This window comes from Branchiostoma lanceolatum, chromosome 2, assembly GCF_035083965.1.
Source record: "Branchiostoma lanceolatum isolate klBraLanc5 chromosome 2, klBraLanc5.hap2, whole genome shotgun sequence".
Taxonomy (NCBI): domain Eukaryota; kingdom Metazoa; phylum Chordata; class Leptocardii; order Amphioxiformes; family Branchiostomatidae; genus Branchiostoma; species Branchiostoma lanceolatum.
Genome location: NC_089723.1, coordinates 29372488 through 29395926, shown reverse-complemented (window position 1 = coordinate 29395926; position 23439 = coordinate 29372488). Strand labels below are relative to the sequence as shown.

At 40.4% G+C, this 23439-nt stretch overlaps 2 protein-coding genes and 1 long non-coding RNA gene across 3 annotated transcripts; 1 reads left to right on the top strand and 2 right to left on the bottom strand.

Annotated features, from left to right (window-relative positions):
* Window positions 1-1209: 1209 nt before the first annotated feature.
* Window positions 1210-4718, bottom strand: LOC136428464 (cytochrome c oxidase subunit 5A, mitochondrial-like). The gene is made up of 5 exons (XM_066418002.1): window positions 4541-4718; window positions 3679-3794; window positions 2611-2733; window positions 1997-2125; window positions 1210-1370 (listed from the first exon to the last, which is right to left on the bottom strand). Exons 1-4 carry the CDS (start codon window positions 4626-4628, stop codon window positions 2015-2017), a joined length of 438 nt encoding a protein of 145 aa, XP_066274099.1. The 5' UTR covers window positions 4629-4718; the 3' UTR covers window positions 1210-1370; window positions 1997-2014.
* A 242-nt stretch (window positions 4719-4960) lies between these two features.
* On the top strand, window positions 4961-19980 carry LOC136428458 (kelch domain-containing protein 1-like). Its single transcript, XM_066417989.1, has 7 exons — window positions 4961-5277; window positions 6222-6374; window positions 6800-7030; window positions 8901-9053; window positions 9522-9674; window positions 10038-10211; window positions 17873-19980. Exons 1-7 carry the CDS (start codon window positions 5070-5072, stop codon window positions 18055-18057), a joined length of 1257 nt encoding a protein of 418 aa, XP_066274086.1. The 5' UTR covers window positions 4961-5069; the 3' UTR covers window positions 18058-19980.
* Window positions 19971-23413, bottom strand: LOC136428460 (uncharacterized). The gene is made up of 2 exons (XR_010754622.1): window positions 23178-23413; window positions 19971-21717 (listed from the first exon to the last, which is right to left on the bottom strand). It is a non-coding gene; the product is annotated as an uncharacterized lncRNA (long non-coding RNA).
* Between the last annotated feature and the right edge of the window lie 26 nt (window positions 23414-23439).

Genomic DNA, 23439 nt, shown 5'->3' with positions numbered 1-23439 from the left:
CCAGATTAATAATTTGGAAAGAGCAGGAAATGGTATGGGAAGAAATAGTAGTAAAGAAACTTAGAGGAGACCGTAACTTGACTAATATGATATGTGATATATAGATGGTAGCCGCGTTTGCAGACTTCTACGAGTGCTGGCGAATTTTGGGGATGGAGCACTGATTTGTAGCCTGGGTGCCATCCTATTTCTACCGGGGCTCCTACATTAGGGTAGCGAATGTAGGAGCCTCGGTAGAAATAGGATAGCACCCAGGCAACATTGGTTAGGTCCCCAAATGCCAGGTTAGTTTCTGTATGCCAAGGCCCTCAACATGAAAATAAATGCTGGCACTACTAGAAGTATGCAAAGGTGGCTAATAAGATGGCATGTCTGTATGGACAATAGTATACATATAGTTGCCATGTATTTCATACTGTGCAGTAACCCTTCTAACATGTACCATTGTTTTATTTTTGGAACAGGACTATTTTAATCTATTAAAGGTAAATTCACAAAACCAACTTGCACTGGTTTCAATTTTTTACTGATGCCCATAGCGTGTACTTTATATGAACCTATCAAGAAACAGTATGCATGTAGATGTTGGAAGATCAGGAGATATTCTGACTGGTCCAGGACCTTTGCACAGCATGGGTAGTGACTTGGGTATGGTGGGCCACTTGTTTGTGTCTTCTATAATGACACAACCACCATGGTAGCATAAACATCACATGTAAATTACCCCAATTAATTCCTGAAACTGTACGGGGAAGTCACCCTGATTTTGTAAACTGTGTGATCACCATTACTCTCCAAGCAAAGGAATGGGTACAGCTGGTTTATAACATGTTTTAAGTTGTTTTTTTCAGGCTATTTTGTACCGCTTTCTTTGTTGCCAACCCATGGGGAAAACGGGACAAAATAGAAAGCCTGACAACAATGCCTAAAAACAGGTCAAAAACCAGCCGGACCCATTCCTCTGCTTGGAGAGTAGAGCACCATAATACTTGCCCTACAAATGGTGTATTCTGGTCTCCAAGCAGATGTAGAAAGGCAAAATTGTAACATTTACTATGCTCCTGCCTTTCTGCTCAGGTTGCTCCACAGGACTGGGCACTTGACAAACGTCACAATCTTGCCTTTCTACATCTGCTTTGAGATTAGGCTTATTCTACTTGTTAGGCATTCAAAACTAAAGAGCAACCCATAAAAAAACATGCACACAGATTTTCACACACTAGATCAATTCACTTTATTGACAATAGTACATTTGACAGAAATACTGTATGTTGAACATTAATTTATAGTCTTTTAGGCTGAACTCTGAATCTGTAAGTCATCTGCTGTAGTTGCGACAGTGTGGAACACATGAAACACATCTGATACACCTGAAACAGAAAAAAAAGATAAATATTCAATGTATCTTGACATGTAAAGGCAAGCAAATGTTCAAAAGAGCTAAGATGTTTGAAATAAAATATTTCATTTTGAAAATAGAATCAATGCCAACAAGCAAGATTTCCAGATTCAATAAATATTCAAAATCACAATTTTTAAATGTCAGATCTAATGGAATGTATTGTCACAAGAAGGGTAGACTGCGGTATTTCCTTTGTTGTCTTGATATTTTGAAGTAAGACTTTAGCAAGCAGTCAAGATGAAAACAAACGGCTGGGAGGAAAACTGGTATCTTACTGCATGTATAGTCACTCCCTGAAAGTACCACCACTCCCTGGTGGTTTTTGTGGTAATATTTCAATTTACTATTATTTGTTTTAATCCAACAACAATAAATAAAGATGTGTACCCTAAAGAGTGCCTCTTACTCAAGGGAGCAGATTCTGGACAAGCATGAAATTCATATTGACCAGGGTTGCTACAAGGGCACGTGTGTTGTTTGACAGTAATTTCCCCACAAAATGGAAGAGGGAAAAATCCACACCATCCCCCCGCTTTGTTGCTCCGCTCCCTTGCACCCCAATTTTTTTCTAGAAAAACCCCAGTAGGAAAATACCTCAATAGTAGCCATCTATTAGGCCAGCCCCAACTGCTCGGGGGTCTTGATGCCCAGCTCGTCCAGTGTAGGCTGGATCTCCTGCAGCACGTACGGGTAGATCTCCTTAGCTCTCGGACCGGACTTCGACTGAAAAAAAGGAGAGTTCATTGATTTTCCAATACTGTAGCAGTGAAACATGTAGCTGTATCTATATAGCCAGTATAACCACCCTCTGGCGTAACAGACCAGCTTCATTATAAAGGAAAGCATCCCTGGTGAAAAATATTTGGTAACTTCTGTTACACTGCCACTGGATGTGAGACCTCGTGTAACATGTATCATGTGAGAGAAGAAGTGAGACATACGAAGCAACCGAATATACATTGCAAAGAACGAGGATTTTCTAATGAAGGTTAGACATCCAGGTAATAATGTGAGTAAGGTAACAGATACTTGAGCCATTGGATAGATTTAGGAAATGGTCAGCATAGGCTCTCCTAAAAAATGACTGCATACTATGACATCACTGATGACAGGTGCTACCTGAAACGTCTGACCGTTTCCTAAACCTATCTAGTTGCTTGAGTACCTGTGACTTTGTGTAATACAGGGATTTATCATTGATATCCTACCTTGATGACCTCCAGGACCCGTACAGCTGATGCACTGTCGTTGAGGCGACGGCAGGCTTGGAGAATAGCAACAATGATTCTGGGCTCAGGTACAAGGTCATAGCCGATCAGTGTGTTTACACCCTGCAAAAATAGGAAGGATATAGAGGAGGGCTCGAAATTCTTTTTTTGGAAATAGGTGCACGGAAAAAAATTTGGGTGCACCAAATAAGATAAAGTTGAATGTCAGCAAAACATAAGTTTGACGCTACGGCCTCTCTTAATTAAGAACTTCAATCTGTAACTCTATCCAGATTTCAAATTTCAACGAAGCTTATTATATTGCTTTTTCTGATATTATATTGCTTTTTCATACATTTCAAGAATATTCTGCATGCTAGTGTACAAGGGAACCGTTACCCTATATGGTACAAAAATATCTAGGTGCACTGGTGCATCCAGAGTCAAAAATTAGGTGCACAGCTCCAATTTTGGGTGCACACAGGTGCACATGCATCCAGTATTTCGAGCCCTGTAGAGTCTATTAATAATAGTACTGTATATATGCATTTAAAATACATGACTAAAGCACATAAAGAAGCACAATAATTCCAGAAAGTATAACTGATACATGTACTACCATAAAGCATTTTGAATACAAAAACCCAAGATATTTTAAGTCCAGTATATACAAAAATCATAGCATCATTGCACATTATATCAAATATATCATGGGTGCAAGGGTAAATCTTAGGTCTATGCTAAAAGATCTATTGATAAGATTGATGTTTGCTTTCTTGTTATCATTTCAACTTTCTGACTATCTATCAGCAATATCGAGGCAATCCTATGTGACCCTTAAATATCAGCACAACTATCAATGAGAGTAGAGGTACCATCCCAGTGTGAATGGGTCAACCCTATCAGTCAGTTACAACTGTGTTACACCTCAAATTATGTGGTGTACTGTTCATCCAATGCAAATAGAATCTTTAAGAAAATAAATAGAACATGTATTAGCATAAGGCAAAACAGATTTTTCTTTCTGAAGATGTCTGTATTTTGAAGTTCCATTCCTGCTGATCTCACCTTCCGCAGCTCCCAGTCGTCAATGTCCTGTTTGCTGAAGAACTCGACCCAGCGGCTGTCAAACTCCTCGTCAGACATCACACCTCCACCTGAGGCATTCCTCTGGGCACACACAACTGGACACAACAAGGCGAAATAACATTATTGTAAAACAAAAGTGAAACCAGTCGCATCATCACTTATTAAGAGCCAGATACCCACCCATCCCAGGTTGCAAAACAATTGAAAAGTCACAAGTTCACTATGGAAGTTTTCTATTTGAGACTTATCACTTTCAGATAATTTTCTAACACTTTCACTACTTCAGTTTCTTTAATTCTTACTTACTGTACTTGTAATCAGTCTATGTACAGGGATTACCATATGTCAGTGAGTAACTGAGTACTAGTATATAGTTACATTTAATCCTTTTATGAATATTATTGAGATCATTTCTGGTATAGAAGACCAGAAACATGTATGTATAATTCATATTATATTATCTTACAATATTTGTTGTCGTTGATGTCTTTGCATAATGCCAATTTATCCGCTAGACATGGTCTCAAGGAGCTAATAATATTTTGGAACATTGAACTTGATATAATCATATAACGGGCCCGTTAAAATTTATATCATGCTCAACCACACCAGTTCAAAATATGTGTAATTCAAGTTGCACATTGCACATTTTTCAATCACTGTAAGTGAAAAGCTCGACTTCTGCACTTGAACCTCTTGTTTATGATAAACGTGCAATAAAACGTCTTTGTGGACCATCTTTACGACTACGTGACAAACCTTCATGAAAGCACAAGGTCGAAAAAACGCAGGGGTCAAAAGAAGAATATAAACAATCGCGATTCAAAACCGATTTCCTTACCTAAACTTGGTGTGATGACTCTCTGTGTGACTGTGGGTCTTGACGCTCTTGCAACGTTAACGGCACAGTGTGCTAGGGCACGAAACATGATTAAGTTTTTGTCCTTTTCCAACAACTTTCAACTACTCAAAATGGCGACCCGGTAAAGACCGTCCCACAGTCCTTTGCGTGTTCCGCCGGCCCCAGAAATGTCATCTCGCAAGATATCGCGATATTTCATCTCATAAAACCCAACCTAAAATAATTTTAACACATTTTTATTCACACTAATGAATATATTTTTATGTTCGAAAATCAAAAATATATTGGAGATGAGTTTTTATTCAGCGCTTTCAAAATTAATTTTGCAAACAAACTCTTGAAGAGTCACATGAGCATATTGTGACCAATCAAAGGTTACGACTCACCGGGAGCTGATTTCGCGCCAAAATCTCAATATTTTCAAAGAAGGACGTCCGTGCTTCTGCGATCTCAGCTCCGAGAAGTCTTGAAGATATCTCTGACTACCTTAAGATATTAACGCAGAGAGATGGGGAACGAAGCATCTTCACAGGGTCTGGCATACGGGGAGCGTCTACAGAACGACGCGTCTGTGGAATGGAAGCCCTCGGGACAGCCCAGCCCTTTTCCCGCCAGGGAGGGACACTGCGCCTGTGGGGTGGGGGGCAAGCTGGTCGTCTTCGGAGGAGTCTTGGAGGGAGTTCAAGAGAGTAACGGGATGATCAGCTATGACGTGGGTTAGTAAAGGTTATTTATGTCAGTTAATTTAGATGACAAATAGTTACAAACAGATTAAGTGAAGTCAACATGCACACATACTTTTGGCGCCCCATATTTAGCCGGGACCGCTGTAATTTCCAACATCTAGGATGAAAAATATTTATTTCTTCAAATCAAGGACATAATTTTTTATATCGCTATATAATGTCCTTGTTGGAATCAAATTACACTGTTAGGAACAGCATTACCTCTTCTCTCTTCCACTTGAGGAACTTGTATCAATTTTAACCACCTTGGTTGTATCTGGCCACGACTTGAAAGGAGGTAGTTTCTAGTATAAAAGCAGTTGTTATGTGGCTTGCAAGTTGTAAGTGTCCGAGCAGATAATTTTACCTGGATCCAGGGGGTTTTATGGAACCTCGTTAATCCAATGCTATTCAATTGAAGCCAAACCCAAAGTAGAAGAGGATATGATAATACTCTGGTCCCGTACAGGTTTTGATATAAAAGCTCAGAGATTTAATATGAAATGTTCACCATCTGCATCTGCTTGCAGTTTTATGTTCTCGGTTTTCGTGGTTAGCTCTTCGCCGCAAACTTGAAACTACCGTGAAATTTTTGCCCTTACGCTACCCCCTTGTCTACTATTGTCTCAAACGCGAATGCTCCATTTTCTCCCTACCACGAAATTAAAACCACATGAACTTAAGTGAACATTAACAGTACATTTGTATTTGACTAATCTCCAAGCAGATGTTTGAAGACAAAATCGCTACATCTGTTCTTCGAAAATTGAAACTCAGAGCTTGGACATAACAGTGTGACTGTAAACTGGTTCACCATACGATAACAGCAGGCTACAACCCTACAGTAAATCATGGTCTCCTTCAGTCATACAGATAATTCTACAGATCTAGAGGAAAACCTTTTCATTAATTTATTATTTACCCTTGTGATACAGAGAAAGGCACCTGGAGCAGTGTGCAGGTGAAAGGTCAGCTGCCGTGCCCTCGCTCCGCAGCTACAATGTCAGCTGTCGGGACCAAACTGTACCTGTTTGGAGGGCTGAGCCACGATGTGGGCTGGTTAGACGACCTTTTCGTTCTCGACACAGGTAACTACAATTTCCTCTTGATTTAACTGATTGATACATTTTTCACTCTCTAACATCTTAAATAGCGTAAGTGGTCTAGAGGTGAGTAACCCAGCTTTGAGGTCGAGAGTTCAAATCCTGGCTTTTGTTGCTTACTCGACTTGCACACTACCGGAATTATCGAAGTTTGAAGGGCTCATTTTGAGGAGGTTCACATGTTAAGTTAACCATGTTAAAGAATCCACCTAAGAGTAGGGATGCACCCTTGTGTCAGTGGATCAAACCAAGAAAGTTCTATTTCTTGATCAATCCTATCAGTCTGGTCTTATCCCTAGGTAGCTTGAACTAACAGAAATATAAAATCAAAAGCAAGCTGAAAAAAAGAACTGCTTTTTTCATTGTTTATCTAAGTATGTCAACTATGTATTCTCCATGTAAAATTACAGATACCTGGACGTGGAAGGAGGTGACTGACACACAGGGGCCAGCCCCGAGTCCCAGGGACAAAGTAGCTTCAGCCACTGTTGGGAATAAGGTATACTTCTTTGGTGGTTTTGGCCCCAAGGATGGGTTTGACACAGAGGAGTCCACCATGAGTGAAGATGAGGAAGAGGAGGAAGATGTGGGTCAGGGGGCAAAGTTCACTTGGTATGATGACCTCTACATCTTTGACACAGGTGGGTGAGAGTAGACCAGACATACGTTTTGAAAGGTTGAATGACTTAAACAACACTGTAATCACTCAAACATTTTGTATGTCCTGCATGCAGCAAAGCCATTTTAATTGTATAGAATGAGGTCAACTGGTATTGAAAATGAAAGAACATCTTGCCATTTTGGAACTCTCATGTGCTTAATTATATTCCCCTTCCAGTGGGAAGGGGGATATACTGTTTTTGCTTGCCTGTTCTTCTTCTTTCTTCTTCTGCCAAAAACCAAGTAGATGTGCGGTGCTAGCTCTACTAATGGTATTACAGAAAGTTATATGTACCTTATGTTACATGGTACGGATGTTATATTTGAGATGTAGGTACCTATGGGAAAGGTGAATACACCTGACAATGAATTATGCTAATGAGGACCTAATTTGCATAATCTATGCATAAACTTGTATTTCCCTTACCGTAAAAGCTGCGGATGTCATCTTTGAGATGTAGGTACCTTTAGGACAGGCGGACACACCTGGACATAAATTATGCTAATGATGACCTTATTTGCATAATTTATGCAGAAACTTGTATTTCCCTTACCGTAAAAGCTGTAGATGTCATATTTGAGATGTAGGTACCTTTAGGGAAGGTGATCACACCTGGCAATGGATTATGCAAATGAGGACCTAATTTGCATAATTAATGCATAAACTTGTATTTCCCTTACCGTAAAAGCTGCAGATGTCATATTTGAGATGTAGGTACCTTTAGGAAAGGTGATCACACCTGGCCATTGATTATGCTAATGAGGACCTAATTTGCATAATTTATGCATAAACTTGTATTTCCCTTACCGTAAAAGCTGCGGATGTCATCTTCAAGATGTATGTACCTTTAGGAAAGGTGAATGCAGCTGGCCATGAATTATGCTAATGAGGACCTCATTTGCATAATTTATGCTGAAACTCGTATTCCCTTACCGTAAAAGCTGCAGATGTCATATTTCAGATGTAGGTACCTTTAGGAAAGGTGATCACACCTGGCAATGAATTATGCTAATGAGGACCTCATTTGCATAATTTATGCAGAAACTTGTATTTCCCTTACCGTAAAAGCTGCAGATGTCATACTAGAGATGTAGGTACCTTTAGGAAAGGTGATCACACCTGGCCATGAATTATGCTAATGAGGACCTCATTTGCATGATTTATGCAGAAACTTGTATTTCGCTTACCGTAAAAGCTGTGGATGTCATATTTGAGATGTAGGTACCTTTAGGAAAGGTGAATGCACCTGGCCATGAATTATGCTAATGAGGACCTCATTTGCAAAATTTATGCTGAAACTCGTATTCCCTTTCCGTAAAAGCTGGAGATGTCATATTTGAGCTTTAGGTACCTTTAGGAAAAGTGATCACACCTGTCCATGAATTATGCTAATGAGGACCTCATTTGCATAATTTATGCATAAACTTGTATTTCCCTTACCGTAAAAGCTGTGGATGTCATCTTGAAGATGTAGGTACATTTAGGAAAAGTGAAAGCACCTGGACATAAATTATGCTAATGACAACCTTATTTGCATAAATTATGCAGAAAATTGTATTTCCCTTACCGTAAAAGCTGCAGATGTCAGATGTCATTTGAGATGTAGGTACCATTAGGAAAGGTCAGAAAAGCTGGCCATAAATTATGCTAATGAGGGCCTTGTTTGCATAATTTATGCAGAAACTTCATAATACCCTTACAGTCAATGCTTAACGATGTCATATTTGAGGTGTACGTAATGGGAGGGGAATATCCTGCATTTTCCCGAAAATGTTGCCATTCTAGTATTTACATGTGTTGTGATGCAAGATGTTGATATGGATCAATCTTTTTGATTTCGGACCTTTTAGAGACGAACACATGGGAGAACCCTGAACCCATCAAGCTGGGAGCACCCACACCAAGAGCAGCCCATGCTCTGTGTGCTGTCGGAAAAAAGTTGGTGGTCTTTGGAGGAAGAGACAGGGAGGCAAGAAAGAATGATCTGTATGTTCTTGATACGGGTGAGCAGAAAAGGTTTTTATCCTAAGAAAAAAGTCCAAAGTAATGAAAAGCTATTGATCTAATATTCATGTGAAAGTGAAATTTGTGATTCAACACAATGAAGAAAGTTTCAAAACTTTCTATTTTGACATTTTTGATGATCCCTAACTTTCTCATTATATTGAATTCTGATGCACAGTTTGAGCCACACAGGGTATGTAAACATAGTGCACTAAAACCAGTCTATAGTAAAGTGGCCAATCTAGGTATTTACAGAAATGCTCACAGTAGATGAGTGGCCACTATAGACAAGATTTTTAATGGTTCGGTCAATAGGAAAAGTTTCAAAAATAACTTAAGGGATCTCCAAAAAGTGGCCACAATGGCCAGGTAGTCCTTACACAGATTTGACTGTATGTACGGGCAATTGAAGACACATTCAACTTTCCTTTCACATTTCAACCTTTTTGTGGCTTTTTATTTTCCAGAGACAATGAAATGGCAGCAGTGTAAAGCCAGCGGTCAGCAGCCGGAGCCACGGTCCTTCCACACGGCCACAGCGGTCGGTCACAGGATGGTCATCACAGGAGGGAGGGGTCTTCAGGACCAACACTTCGCAGACTTCAACATCTTTGACACAAGTATGCAGATTCATGTGTGTGTGTGTCATTGTCTGGTTCCATGAATAGTAAATGGTAGGTACATAAATGAATAACACATTTCTCTGTTACACAACCAAAAGAAAAAAGTAATCTCGAACCAGTTTAGCTGACTGAACTATTCTTCTACTGGTCGACTAACGACAGAGAAGACTGACGCTATGTACAGTAAGTCTGCATACCGTTGTCATGTACACAATAACTTAAGAAATTCTGGTAGGTTTGGGCCCGCTAGCGACTTTTTTGGAACTGCAGGAGCTGATGTCCATGATCAACTGTCCATGATATATTGATCATTCTTTGTGATTATTCCTGAAGTGACACATGTCTTCTTCTCCTGTTCAGAAACTAAAGAATGGTTGCAGCCAGCTGTTCACGGAGCCAAACCCGCTCCACGCGGCATGCACACGGCCACGGTGGTGGCGGACCAGTTTCTTCTGTTCGGAGGGTCGTCAGACGTCGACCCTGAGACCATGCAGTGTCAGAAGCGATACACAGACCTCTTCTGCGTGCGAACAGGTTTGTCACTTGTTTTATTCTGCCTCCATTTGTAATTTGATACTAGAATCTGAGAAAATATGAATGAGACTGAAGTACAGGCCTTAAATCGTTTCTTCTGCAAACCTGGTACAAGTAACATTGAAAATTACATGCACCAGGCAAGTTTTAACATGCATTTTGTTTTCATCTATGAAGAAAGTATCCCTCGTGAAAAATTGAGGTATTAAGGTATTGGTTTGTTTGGGTGTATCTGTCTCCACAATAACTTTAGAACCTCTGGATGGATTGTGGTGATATTTGGTTTGTGGGTAAGTGTTGTGAACAGGGAGGTCAAGGGTGATTTTGGCCCCCTTGTGGCTGACCTTGGTACTGCAGCAGAACTTCAATTTTTTGTATCTTTTGTCCTAGACATGCTATTGAGGATGTTTTGAATTTTGTTATCTGCTGTATTTGAGGATGCTTCTATCACCAAACTTAAAGTTTAAGTTAAAGCAAAACAAGTTCAGGCCACTACTGGCTGTACATAACCTTAGTGTCACAGACTGCTTTTATAGGCCAGTGCAGGTAGATATCAGATATATCTGCACAGTGTTCTCGCCAGCGCCCGTCCTCCCGTCATTTGACGGGTTTTTGTCGCTCATGACGGACAAAATTTTTGCCCAACCCGTCATATTTAATGGACAAAAATCGGTGTGTGAAGATATTTAGACAGAGCTTAGAATTTTCAAAAACTCCAGAGGATCAGCGGAAGTTCGTGACGAGGGCAATCTAGATCATTTCTAATGCCCGCCGGCGACAACCCCAGCAACACACAGAGAGCGCCGTGGTGGTTGCTAGTAATATTTGGTGGCCGCCGAAAACTCGGCGTCATGCGCCGCCCTCCCCACTACAGTTTTTGCCGGTCGCATCAGGCTGACGTTTATTTCTGTTTTGTCCCTCTCGGTTCACCGTCAGTTATTGTCATCAAAGAAGCCTTAAAATTCAGAAATACTCCTATAGTAATCAGGCTTTCTGTAATCTGTGTAAACAGTATTAAAGTTCAAGCCGCGGCGGCTGAGTATTACATGCTTTCTTCCCGCGCAAGAAATGGTAAACAGGCGTCAGATATTGTAATCCACCAATCACAGCGCACGTCTCCGTCGCGTCAAGAAAAAACGACCAATGACATGCGAGTCTCGCTACTTGCGAGATTTCAGCTAAGCGTGAATTTGCGAGATGTTAGGGGAATGGCGGGAATCGCAGGGAATCGCAAGGATCGCACGACGAACCGGCTGTTGGAAGGCTTGAATCGACAACTTTTGAACACATTCAGTGCAGTTACCGGAGAAATTAACCGTGGAAAACATGGTACAAAAAAATGGACGTCTTTATTGCGTTCTTTCTCAAAGTAGGGTGTCAAATTCCTCATTATGTTTGATAATTACAGGGCGCATACGGATCAAGTGTTGAAAAGTTGTGTTTTATTTTTGCCAACTTATTCTGTGTGTATTTTTTGTAGGACGTAGCTGATACGTAATAAAGTTTTGCTGTGCTAAATTTTATTTTCTTTGCCGATTGTATACAACATAGAAGTGTAGCTTGTGCGTGAAGTTGTGAACATTCGATATTTCCGCGATGACGGCATGCGGCACGCCTCCCAAAAAAATTAAGCCTGAAACCCTTGTGTAATTTTTCACCGAAAGACATGTCATTAAACTAAGCTTATTCTACCAGGAAATTTGCCCCTCAAAATGCAGGAAATAGCGTTTCAGAGGGTCTAGATCTCAAAATTTTCCGGGGGGGAATACCCCCGGACCCCCCTACAATGGTCACGCCTCCGGCGCGACGCCTCGCGCCTTCGGCGCTCGATATGTTGTTCCCAGAAGCAAAATTGCAATGACGGGTAAAAATTTCAGGCTGGCGAGAACACTGTATCTGCACAACCCCAATTTTACCTGCAGCATTTAAACTAACCTGCATATGCAGGTGGCGTTTTTAGCCCTATTGAAATATGATATGCAATAAGCCCTCTCTTTTGCCATCAGTCACTTAGTGATTGATGATCCTGTATGTCATCTAGCTACAAATTACAATCTATGTCAGTCCTGTTTGAAATCATAATCGACTCTCAGATTCCAGGTCTCACTTTATCAAATCCCTTTTTTTACACGTTTTTTTTTAAGGAAAGAAATAACTATTTGATATTTAAGATTGATGATACACATCTTTGATTAAGACTGGCACCTATGCTATATAAGTTTTCTTCTTAGAATACTGTACCTTGCTGGAATACTGTTAAATGTTAGATCTTAAAAACATAAATGTGGCCACAAAAAAAGAGAGTCGTGTTTTGGGGTTTCATTTTATGATATAGCTCAGGACTGTTTTCATCACAGTACAAGTTGCCATGTTATTGAAACATACTCCCTCAATTTACAGCAATTTTGATTGCATCAGATTTCTAAAGAAACATGCTGTCACCATTAATTATACCTGGTAATTGGTGTTGCCTTTCCCATGGGGACTGCCTCGTTAGCGCAATATCCTGTGCATCAATATTTGATGATGAAATAAAACAATAGCATCTCATTTGTTATGCACAGCTGTAACTGTTGATAAGCCTTGATGATGTAACAATGCTTTCATCCAGGGGGGTTTTCTGTGTATTTTCACAATGATCAAAGCTTTGTTACTGTCACACCTACCTACCTACTAAAAATTACACACTGCGCAGGAGATTCAAAGATTCAGGTAGCAGGATGCACAGCAATTTTTGTATATCATTCAACTTGCATATGACAGGTATTCCATGATAGAAGCAATGTGCACATTTTTAATACATATGGTCATACAAGCATACATTACTTCAAACTCCTTGGTGCCATATTTTCCTGCTTTTAGCTAGCCTGGAATCCAGACCTATTATAGCTCCCGAGTCTCTCTCCGCAAATAGTTCTCTTACTGGACTTTTGCTGTATCAGTTGAACAATCTATGGTCTTGTTTTTCCAAGTTGCCTCTCTTTAAGCCCATTGTCTTTGTCTAGGATGTCTGGAAGTTTGGTTTTTTTTTACATGATGAACATCATCATCATTCCAGGGTATCATCACTCCTGATAAACATGAATGGAATAAAATTACATTTCCACTATATGCAAGGACATTAGCCCTATATTATATAGTATATATCAAATGTCCCTCATAGATGATAAGTCATAAGATGATCTAGGAGATAGAACCTCCTTACGATGGTATTGTCCAAACATGGAAAAGTACAGGCAATCTAAAATGACGCTGAATAACCTAATTCTGGACCCATATCCTTGGGCCCAGGTTGTATCTCGGTCAACTTGTGGAAAAATACCAAAATATCATCACACCCCTCCCTCAAATGGACTGTGCCTATATGTAGATTTGAGCTGTACCAAATTAAAAATGAAATTATACCAGTAACTGTTGTACTGAAGACATGCAAACATTTACAGTCAAAATTGCTTTTGCCAAGTTTTGGCAACCTATTTCAAGGCATACATTTGTCTGAGAAAAGTTTTAAAAGATTGTGCATATCCCACAAGAACTGTGTACCCCCATCCCCCCTCCATTGTTAGCCAGGTGGTATGGCCCAGCATGGGTTGTCATTGCCCCTGCTGAGCGAGACTCAGCATATGCAAATCCAGCCTGACACAGAACAGTGCCAAACGCTCAAGCTCCTGCATCCGAATCTCCTGTCGACTTGCCTTGACTCAACCCGATTCAACATGGTTTTACCAACTACAGTGGAGAAGTTGCCAGTGAAAGGTAAATTGTGCTTTCCTTGGTTGTGTTCAGCTTCCCCTTGTGAGACAAAGAGATTTTGGGTAGAGGGAGATGGACAGCTTTTGTTCGTGTGAGTGTGTGTCACTGTGCCCTGCACTGCACTGCTGGGAGTAAACAACATATCAGCTGACAACATATGATTAGTGGTAATCAATTTAGTAGAAGGGCATCATGGAAAACTACTTGCAACAGGGAGGAATGTTCAGATGATACATTATGGTCTCTATTTATATTTTGTCTGGAGATTTGACCCACAAATGTAGGATAGGCTCAGGCTTGGTGCCAGGACTGCTGAAAGATGGTTCAGATTCACAACATGATCTAATTGATGCCAGGCTTATCTACTTACATGGCCCTCTATTTCTGCTAACATCTGGTAACATCTGTATAGATAGATTTTGGTTCATAAATTGGCCCATAGCTGAATGAAGGTGATAATTTGTATGAGTTTTTAGTTTCTGCATACTCAGTGAATGGAAAAGCAAACAGACTCAGGCTATGTTGACACTGGTTTACAAGGGTTCGTTTACAAGGCTCATATATACTCATATATATTTCAGATATCAACGTGTCTTGTGTATGCATTCTGTGTCAATGACTCCCCATGCAAATGACTTAAAATGACCATATAGAACAACAGCGTCAGCATTGTAAAATTGGAATAATATTTTACTTCTGCTGACCAAGTAGGTTTTATCAAGATCAAGGTTATTGAAGAAAAGTCAGCTGACATACAAGAGAAAGCATACTGTAAATTCATTTATTTTCGTAGGAACTTAATTTCACAGTAGGAGGGGAAATGAGGTTTTGGCTGTGTTTTCAGTTTGTGGTTGAAACAAATTGTGTACAGATTTTTTCTGTAGAATAGTATCAATACAATTTGGAAACGCATATTCACAGTGTCATGATTTTACATTGGAGAGGTCACCATGAAAACAAAACCAATGCAAACATTTCCAAATTTATCGTAAAGGGTTTTTGTGTCAGTTTGCTGTATTATCCTTGAAGTTTTATTCGCTAACTTTACATTGCCAACACTTTCCAATCATCCATCAGAACAATGAGTTACTTTTGTTTGGCGTGAAATGCACCTTGCCAATTAATGAATTATCACAACAATTGTTTCTGGAGTAATTATGTAACAGCATGTGTCCAGCTGCTAACATAAGTACTAATAATCTCTGTTGTTGTGTATCCCGACTTGATTATCTATCGTCCTCCCAATGCTTCCCTTTTACCCAGTACTGTAAACGGGAAAATATTCAGTGGTTTTATGTTCGCAGTTTTCAACATGACCTCTTCAACGCAAATTTAAAACCACCTCAAAAATGTTGGTTCTGTCCGCCTATCCCCTTGTTTCAACTGCAAAGTTTAAACCACCGCAAACACTCCCCTTTCTCCCTGCTGCAAAATTGAATGCCTGTGAACATTTCCCCTCTTACAGTATATTTCACTCTAGGGATCATGAACTTTCTTAGAGGTTTATTTTCGTTTCCAACCAGCTAGAAGGAACAAGATTTCAGACTCTGTATTTGAAAAACAAGTTTGTTGTACTTGGGCGAACTATCCACCTTGATTCCATTGTAAGGGGCCTACATGGGGGGTACCATTAAGAAAGGCACTGTACAGTATTATTATTATGAAACTTAGATTCAGGCAGACTAACTTTGCTTATGCTAAATCAAGACACTAATTACGCTATACAAAGAATGCACCAATTGTGCAATAAGATTCAAGTATGATAAGTCAACTTTGAGCAGTCCGACTCCGAAGTGAAATAGCTGATTGCCCTCCATTTAAAAGGGCACCGTGGTCAGATCTGAACTGTTTGCCAGTTCCTGTTGGCGATCAGGGGACACCAAGAGATGCCTGTTAGTGTTAGTAAGGGATACAAAAATTTGAACCAAACCTGTTATTGTCACAGTGTGTCCCAGGATTGGGAAAAATTATGTTTTTTTCCCACCACTCTTAAAGTATCATAGTGTCATTGTTTTCATCGTGGGTTTTTGGCAGTCAGTTTATGTTATGTTCATATTTCTTACATGACTTTTACATGATCTACTCAACATGTAGTTATGATTCCCTATACATGAACCTACAAAATTTGTTGTGATTGGGAAACACTTGGGATTGGGATAGACGTATCTCATATAGAGTCTAAGACTTTGCAATGGTTGGCATGTTTTACAATGTACTTGTGTAGATTGATTTTGAATAATCCAGGTTATTTATATCCTGTGTTAGGAAAAGGGATTACTTGACGATGCAGGAAGCGGCTGTTTATCTTTTCCTTACTGCGGAACCTTGGCTGACCCATTTGATCAGTGACTGGTAAAACAGCTACAGTGTGTTATAAATCTTACCACAACAATGTAGTAAGATTGCAGACTTAGACTCTATTCAATATAACAGTCAAGGCAACTTTCTCATTTGGTGTGGCTTTATGTCACATGTGCAGAAAAAAGCTGGCAGGGTATGTTTATGTGCTTGTTTGTGGGCCTCCTAATGGCTTTCTCAGGTACTGCAGCAGTACTTCCAGTTTTGATATCCCGTGTTCTAGACATGCAATGCTTGTTATTTTTTCAGTGGTTACAAGAGCTATCAACCCCGAAAAAAGCACGAGCATTGCATGTCTAGAACACAAAATATCAAAGCCAGAAGTACTGCTGCAGTACCTGAGAAAGCCACTAAGAGGCCCACAAACAAGCACATATGACATAAACATTCCCTGCCAGCTGACCATAAATGGCATCGAAAACATAACCTTCTGGCAAAGGTAGCAAATGAATTAGAAAATCATCATCAAAGTAGAAAATAGAAGTGATTAATTGAAGTAGGGATTAAGTCTATCATTAAGTTCACAGTGGTTGTGCCCATGTAACCAGAATGCTCAACTCTTTTTGCTAGTGCTAGCTCTTTATAAAATCAATGTAACCAGATGGTGCGCAGATATACCCACAGCTGTAAGAAGGTTGATGATGTTACTCCTTGTTTTTGGCACTGTCTGAGGAATACTTGCCTCCTGGTGTAATAGCACTCAAATCAGAAATGTAAATGACGCACACGCAGCCATTTACATAAGGTCACCCTGATCAAATATGCCATGAAAAAAAGGGAGTGGAAAGTTTGTAATCTGATACTCTGGCTCTAATCAATGTCTCTTGTACATGTCATTAGGAGTCAAATGGAAATAGTTGTGGGTAATAGATGGTTTGAAAGGATGGATATCTGCCAAGTCTTTATGCAGCTCTTTTTAGAATATACTCGACGCTCTTTTAAGAATAAAGTCTTTTGAAATATCTTAAAATGACGTTGATTTGATCATGATCCCTTATCCCCACCTACCTCTATCAAAACACTGGAATGCAAAACAAAAAAGTTTAAATTTGACTAACTTGCAGCCAGCCACTCTCTAATTGGTTGAATTAATTTGGATTGACAACCTGGTTGGGTCTCATATCCCAACTTCTTGTAACATTGATTCTTCTCCTTTTAACTGTAGAACCGTGGCTATCAGCAGACCTCAGTCACCTGCACGTATCTGTATGATAAACTTATTACACCATGATCATTGTCTTGTGATTTAAGAACACAAAAGTTCCACCCTTGCTGTACCTTTATAACAGATGAAACCAAAACAAGTCAGATATGAAAATTAAAAGTGGAAAGGAAAAAAAAAAGACTGGTGTAACCTCCACTGTCCACCATTTTGTGCTAGAAGAAAAAGCATGTAACGACTATATTATACTTTTGACTTTTTTAAAGGATGACCTAATTTTAGTACCTATTACTAAATGTAGGGCATCCCTTGGTTATTATTAGGTAGTGATAGTGTGCCCGGATGTTCTATGCTTGACATAACCTACTTCTCTATCTATTTTAAACAGAGGAGGTTCTGAGTGGGAAGTCCATCCAGGTGACAGTAGAGGAGAACAAGGAGAATGCACCGTCCACCGCCGCCCCACCCCAGGACAACCCCAGCCAGCCCCCCAAGGCACCCACGTGTCCTGACCAGCCCAGAAAGCCGCGCTCTTCCAGCTGGGAGGAGGGGGAGGTCCCCGGGATGGTGTAGACATGGTTTAAGGATGGATGCCGGGGGGAGGGGGGACTCGGAATGCCGTCCGTGAATCACAGTAAAACGGGTGCCAAGTAGAGCTGCCAACTATTTCCAGGGACTGTTGCCAAAAGAACTGGAGCTGTCAGAGACTCACATACAAAAATGCAGGGTTGATGTCAACCATCATCGACTTCGGGACTTTCTTCCTTGTTACAGTACTGTACAGGTTGTGTATACCGCTACCAGGCAGATCTTTGGAACAGGTCTGCACATTCGTGATATGTACCATTTCATGGGAGTAGAACATATCCAGGGACTGTTACTAAAAGAACTAGAGAGCTGTCAGAGGCATACACACAGAAATACAGGGTTAATGTCAACTTGGGGACTTTTTTCCACATAGCAGTACTGTACAGTTTGTGTACACCAACACCAGACAGATCTTTTGAACAGGTCTGCACATTCATACCTTTTCATGGGAGTAGAGAAGTATTTTGGAGTACCAACCACCAAAGTATTTTGTAACGTTCATCATTGCTGCAACTCGTACATGTCCTGTACCTCAAATGGTAGCACACACTCTGTGTGGACACATATATCCATTAAGATCTAGATCTCTGCTTTATCAGTAAACAACTAGCCTGGCATTGATCTCTCTGCAACAAATACATTTATGGAACCATACAGTAACAAGGAAAGGCAGCGTCCAAGTCTGTGTCTTAATGTCAGTAGTATCCAGAAGTGCTTCCTGTAGTTACAGCCCCGGTTACACATACTGTGACATAGCCAAAAATGGATCCCAACCATCGGGAGCGGACTGTCCAGTTTTAGATTAAGAGTCAAATTTGACTCCAAAACACACCCTGACCACTACTGAGTTAATCCCAACCACCGGCCAACCTAATCCAGACCTCCTGTCCACAGCCAAATGTTTTGAAAACTTCAGCGCAGCCGAACACCAGCCAACCGCGCTGAACACCAGCCGACCTAGCTCCCGAACCACCATGGTTGGGGGAAGGTTGGGAGGCTATGTTCGGCTATATGTAAACGGGACTTTGGGGAATACAAACATTAGTGTTCAGTCTATACAATAAGTAGATAAGATGCGGTTCAGTTGATGTTAGTTGTTGTTGCCCACAGTACAATATTCATGAAGGAGAGAAAAGAGTTTTTATCAAGCAAAATGAAAACTATAATGTGACTGATCATTGGTTGCGTAAGATTGGCTGATCATTGTTTGCATAAGATTGTTGTAACCATGTTGCAGAAAAGACTGGGTGAAAAATTCCAGTAAGATTGTGTTAAGTCTCCTTCAGTGTGTCTTACATGAACAGTGGTATGCTTTGTTTTCCTGTTATACAGTACACTAAGCTTCGTTCTGTTTCTTGGAATCCATTATGCTGAAGCCCATAAGAACTAGACACTGTCTTCATTCTTGTTTTGAAGTGAAAAAATACCAGCTTGTATACTGATGATTTTTAAAGGCTTGGTGGTGAAAGAACCATTGTGACATGTGGAAAAGTACTAATATCTTGTGAGTCAGTACTGTGACTGTAGGTATGGCTTGAATGGGCATATCAGTAATGTGAAAGGTACAAGAGCAGGGCTTGAAATACCAAAAGCAGAAGTTAAGTATTTCGAGCCCTGTTCCGTTGTGAGTATTAAAACTAAGTACATTTCGACTTTCCCACAATTTTGTGTGCAAGACATGTGAGTCAATGTACCTCGTGAGTACATACCAGTAATGCATTTTTAGAATAAGTAGATTCGATGATGCTATGTATCATTTACAAACTTATTGTGTTTTATCTAAGGTTCGGTGAACAAAGATGATGATCATGTCTCTGCTTCTTAGTACTAATTGTGCATTCCAGAGTGTCAAATGTGTCTTGAAGTGATGATATCAAATTAAAGATAGGACTACTGTGTTATTTTGAAGCTGGTGAAGTTCTTTTTTTCATGTTCACATCCAACAGAATGGACAACATTTAGCAGTGCTTATTACTGTGTGACCACAAAGTTTCACTGAATAAGAAAGTTCAGGGGTATGCATGTGCAGCGAATTACATTGTGGTAGTTTGTCTAAGGTGAAGGTCCCTAGGAGTCCTAGGGGCCTTTATCTTAGGCTAGAACATAAACAAAACATGCCTGGACATTTTCAAGACAAGTTTTTTTAAGTTAGGGGCCATTGACATATTACACACAATGTATTTCTCTGTGCATGCATACTTAGAATAATGAGCCTCCTTACTAGAATATTCGATACATACTGCTTGCACTCACAAGTTGATCTGAAAGTTTCCAGGTAGATTTGTAATGTGCAAAGTTAAATGTAATTAAGTGACTGATTATTATAACATCACACATGTAAATTTACAGGTCTGGCTCTTCCAACCAACATGGCGACAGCATTTTTGTCACGTTTTCAAAGCTCACATTTTTCTTTAGCTTATTGTAAAAGCATACAGTTTCAAAGCTCAACGTTGTTTCAGCTTGTCTATAACAGTTTATACCGGTCCCTGTGTGGGTGATATTTTTGCTTTTGCATAGCATATATAAATTCAGTTGGCAGTACAAGTTTTAAAGGCCGCCCAAGTGCATGTAAAAAGGTACTAATGTTGGTAGATAAATGTTTCTTACTGCTTCGACCACACGCTCTTGTGCAAAGGCACAAAATACGCATCTCTTGGAAAAGGGTACTGCATGCAATGACCACCAACATCGGCTTGGATTTGAATAAGTTCAGACGACAGTTTGTTCCATGCGTTCATCACTTTGCCGGTCGTCAGGCGGGTCTGCCACGTACACGCCCACTTTGCTTTCCTGGTGGAGCCGAAACCCTTCACACACAAACAGTAGGAAAGATCCTACTTGCACCACGATTGCTACTGCATTCACAATTCTAATGATATTAAACTGCCTCTGTAATAATCCCAAATAAGCTCCCAAGCAAGGTCTTGCCCCAAAATTACCGTCTGGCGTTTTGTGACAGTTGGTTTCATTGGTAGTTGTGCACCTGCAAGACTCTGGGAACGAGTTGTTTGTATTTGAATCGTTGTCAACTTTTCCGTTAGCCCAATCGGTGAAGTTCCAAATGCCACAACAATCCAACGAAGTTTGCAGCAACGTCCACTCAGTGTCCGGAGCCTTGTCCACATCACGTCTGACCGCTTGTAAGGTTCTATTGAGTTCTGTTCCCAGTTTATCTTTTGTAATATTCTCGCGAACTGTGCAGGTGGCGGCCACTGCAAATTCTAACATGACGATCACGGCTAGAAGGATGCCAATGTCTTTCATGGAAACTCCGTGTTTAAACCACTTGTGGTCTCGATGAGTGTGTACCATTATTGCGGCTAGAATTATTGTCGAAGCACCGCCAACACATGTTAGAACGGCTTCGGTTTTAGCACTTCTCCCGGGGCTGAGTACCTCCGTCCAGGACATGTGAAAAATCATCCAGGCTCCCGCTATAACCAGTGTCGCGCCCGGTAGTAACAAGAAGACTACGAAGGCGGTTAGAACAATTTGAGCGTACGCTATCCGTCTTTTCAACCGCTGACTTTTATCCATTGTTGTTCCATCCATTTGGTTCGTAGATGTGGTGTAAAATCACCCATACGTGCTAGCTGCGTGGACCATCAATTCAATGACTGTGTGGAACCAATTAGTTGTCGTCTGCAATGAAATAAATGACATGTGATGTAACATATTCTGTGGTGTTCGCACGCACGTGACTATGACTTAATGCATTGTTCGCCATGCTGGATGGTTAAACATGGAAGTTACCAAACAACTTTGAATTTGCTTTTTTTATTCGATTATGACATCCTCCAGGAAAGCCCGAAACTGATTCGAGCGTACGAAAAAATAAAAGCTGCATGCCTTCTGACAAATATCTAAATATTACACACAACAACAAAAAGTTACATACTTTGGGGGGCTTTCGAGACGAACTCTGTCTCTTCATCAACCCGGTCAAGTCATAGCCTCCGTTGCAGGCTTTCCCACCAGCGATTTTTCAACTTATCGGGTCCAGGTTCTTTGGCTGGGGGCTTTGTACCATTTACAGCATGGTCGAAATTTTTTTCTTCGAAACGGAGGAAATAAGTGCTCGCGTGGATGTCATCCATATAATCAAATCAACATGGCCGTATGTAATTGTAACATCGATATCAAATACATGTTCATAGATCTCAATCTATAGATGTAACGAATGTTTCATTTCAAACCCAAAAGTTCCCTAAGCCATTAGTAGTCCACTGTTTTCTGCTGCTGAAGCCATTATCCAAGCTGTTAAGAAGTTGTCTACCTGTGATGTTGCATCACCACGACCACACTTATAATCATCCTGCAAATCACTCAAGCGATATTCTAAGCGCAGTGAACCATGAACCGTTGCCAAGCAACTAGCTTTCCCTTTCTGTTACTGTGTGTTCAACTGAGTGCAATTTAAGGTGGCTGTGGACATGCAGAAATGACAACAGGATTTCCAGTGTGCAATCCGTATGGACTTAAGAGATAAAATAAACGTATCTTACGGTAAAACATCTTTTCATTGTGCTGTAAAAATGTATACAATCAACGTTGAAAAACAAACCCTATAGGTATAACTGTAGTTCATTGTCAGTAATGTTAAATATGAGCTCAGCTTCAAACTAGTCCTGGCCATTGTGCATGTGTATTACTTCGTAAAGATATGTAGATAGATTGTGAAAGACGTCAGTGTCACCGGAAAACGTATAACACGAGTCTATCGCGAACGAAGAAGACATGTCACGTACAACTGTTGTTAATAATTCAGGTCAGCTAAGTCCTTTGTACCACTGCGTCTCACGGAGACATATTGAGCACAAATAAAAACACGAGAAAAACGACTTCTTTTCGGTCTGCTGCTGAGTACATGTATGTTATGTAGGATTAACGTGGTAGGCGGTTAAATCTTGTTTTCGTAACGTGAACAGGCAATGTTTATTCTTCAAATATCTCTAACGTTAGGTGACCGCATGAATTATTCATATACAAGCTTTAGTTGGGATCGTAGTGAGCCTAGTTGTAGATATGACAGATCAAATCTCTGATCCCTTTGGAAATAATCTGGCTTTAAGGATAAATGGCTTGCAAATACTTATACCTACCGACGCATGACGACCCCTGGACTCGCCAGTGTGAACTTGCAGTCAGTGGTGTTCCGAAGTACACGACTGATTTGGGGCAGCAATTCCGTCAGAAATGTTGTCTTGAAGCGATCAGAAACCATTGTGAGACGGACTACTACATTGTCACTGAGTGGGTCACTAGCTTCAGCACAGGGCATTATTGAACACGGAAGTGCAGCTCTGCTGTTAGAACACAGACAACACTGCACAACCTTTCACCCCTATTGTTTAACGCCGTCTC

What these genes read in the sequence shown, in the direction of transcription:
- LOC136428458 (XM_066417989.1), top strand. Translation starts at nt 5,070, where the DNA reads ATGGGGAACGAAGCATCTTCACAGGGTCTGGCATACGGGGAGCGTCTA. An exon ending in CTTCAACATCTTTGACACAA is followed by an intron (nt 9,675 to 10,037) that starts GTATGCAGATTC and finishes TCTCCTGTTCAG; the next exon opens with AAACTAAAGAATGGTTGCAG. An exon ending in CCTCTTCTGCGTGCGAACAG is followed by an intron (nt 10,212 to 17,872) that starts GTTTGTCACTTG and finishes TATTTTAAACAG; the next exon opens with AGGAGGTTCTGAGTGGGAAG.
- LOC136428464 (XM_066418002.1), bottom strand. Translation starts at nt 4,628, where the DNA reads ATGTTTCGTGCCCTAGCACACTGTGCCGTTAACGTTGCAAGAGCGTCA. An exon ending in AGTCATCACACCAAGTTTAG is followed by an intron (nt 3,795 to 4,540) that starts GTAAGGAAATCG and finishes TGTTGTGTCCAG; the next exon opens with TTGTGTGTGCCCAGAGGAAT. An exon ending in ACGACTGGGAGCTGCGGAAG is followed by an intron (nt 2,734 to 3,678) that starts GTGAGATCAGCA and finishes CTATTTTTGCAG; the next exon opens with GGTGTAAACACACTGATCGG.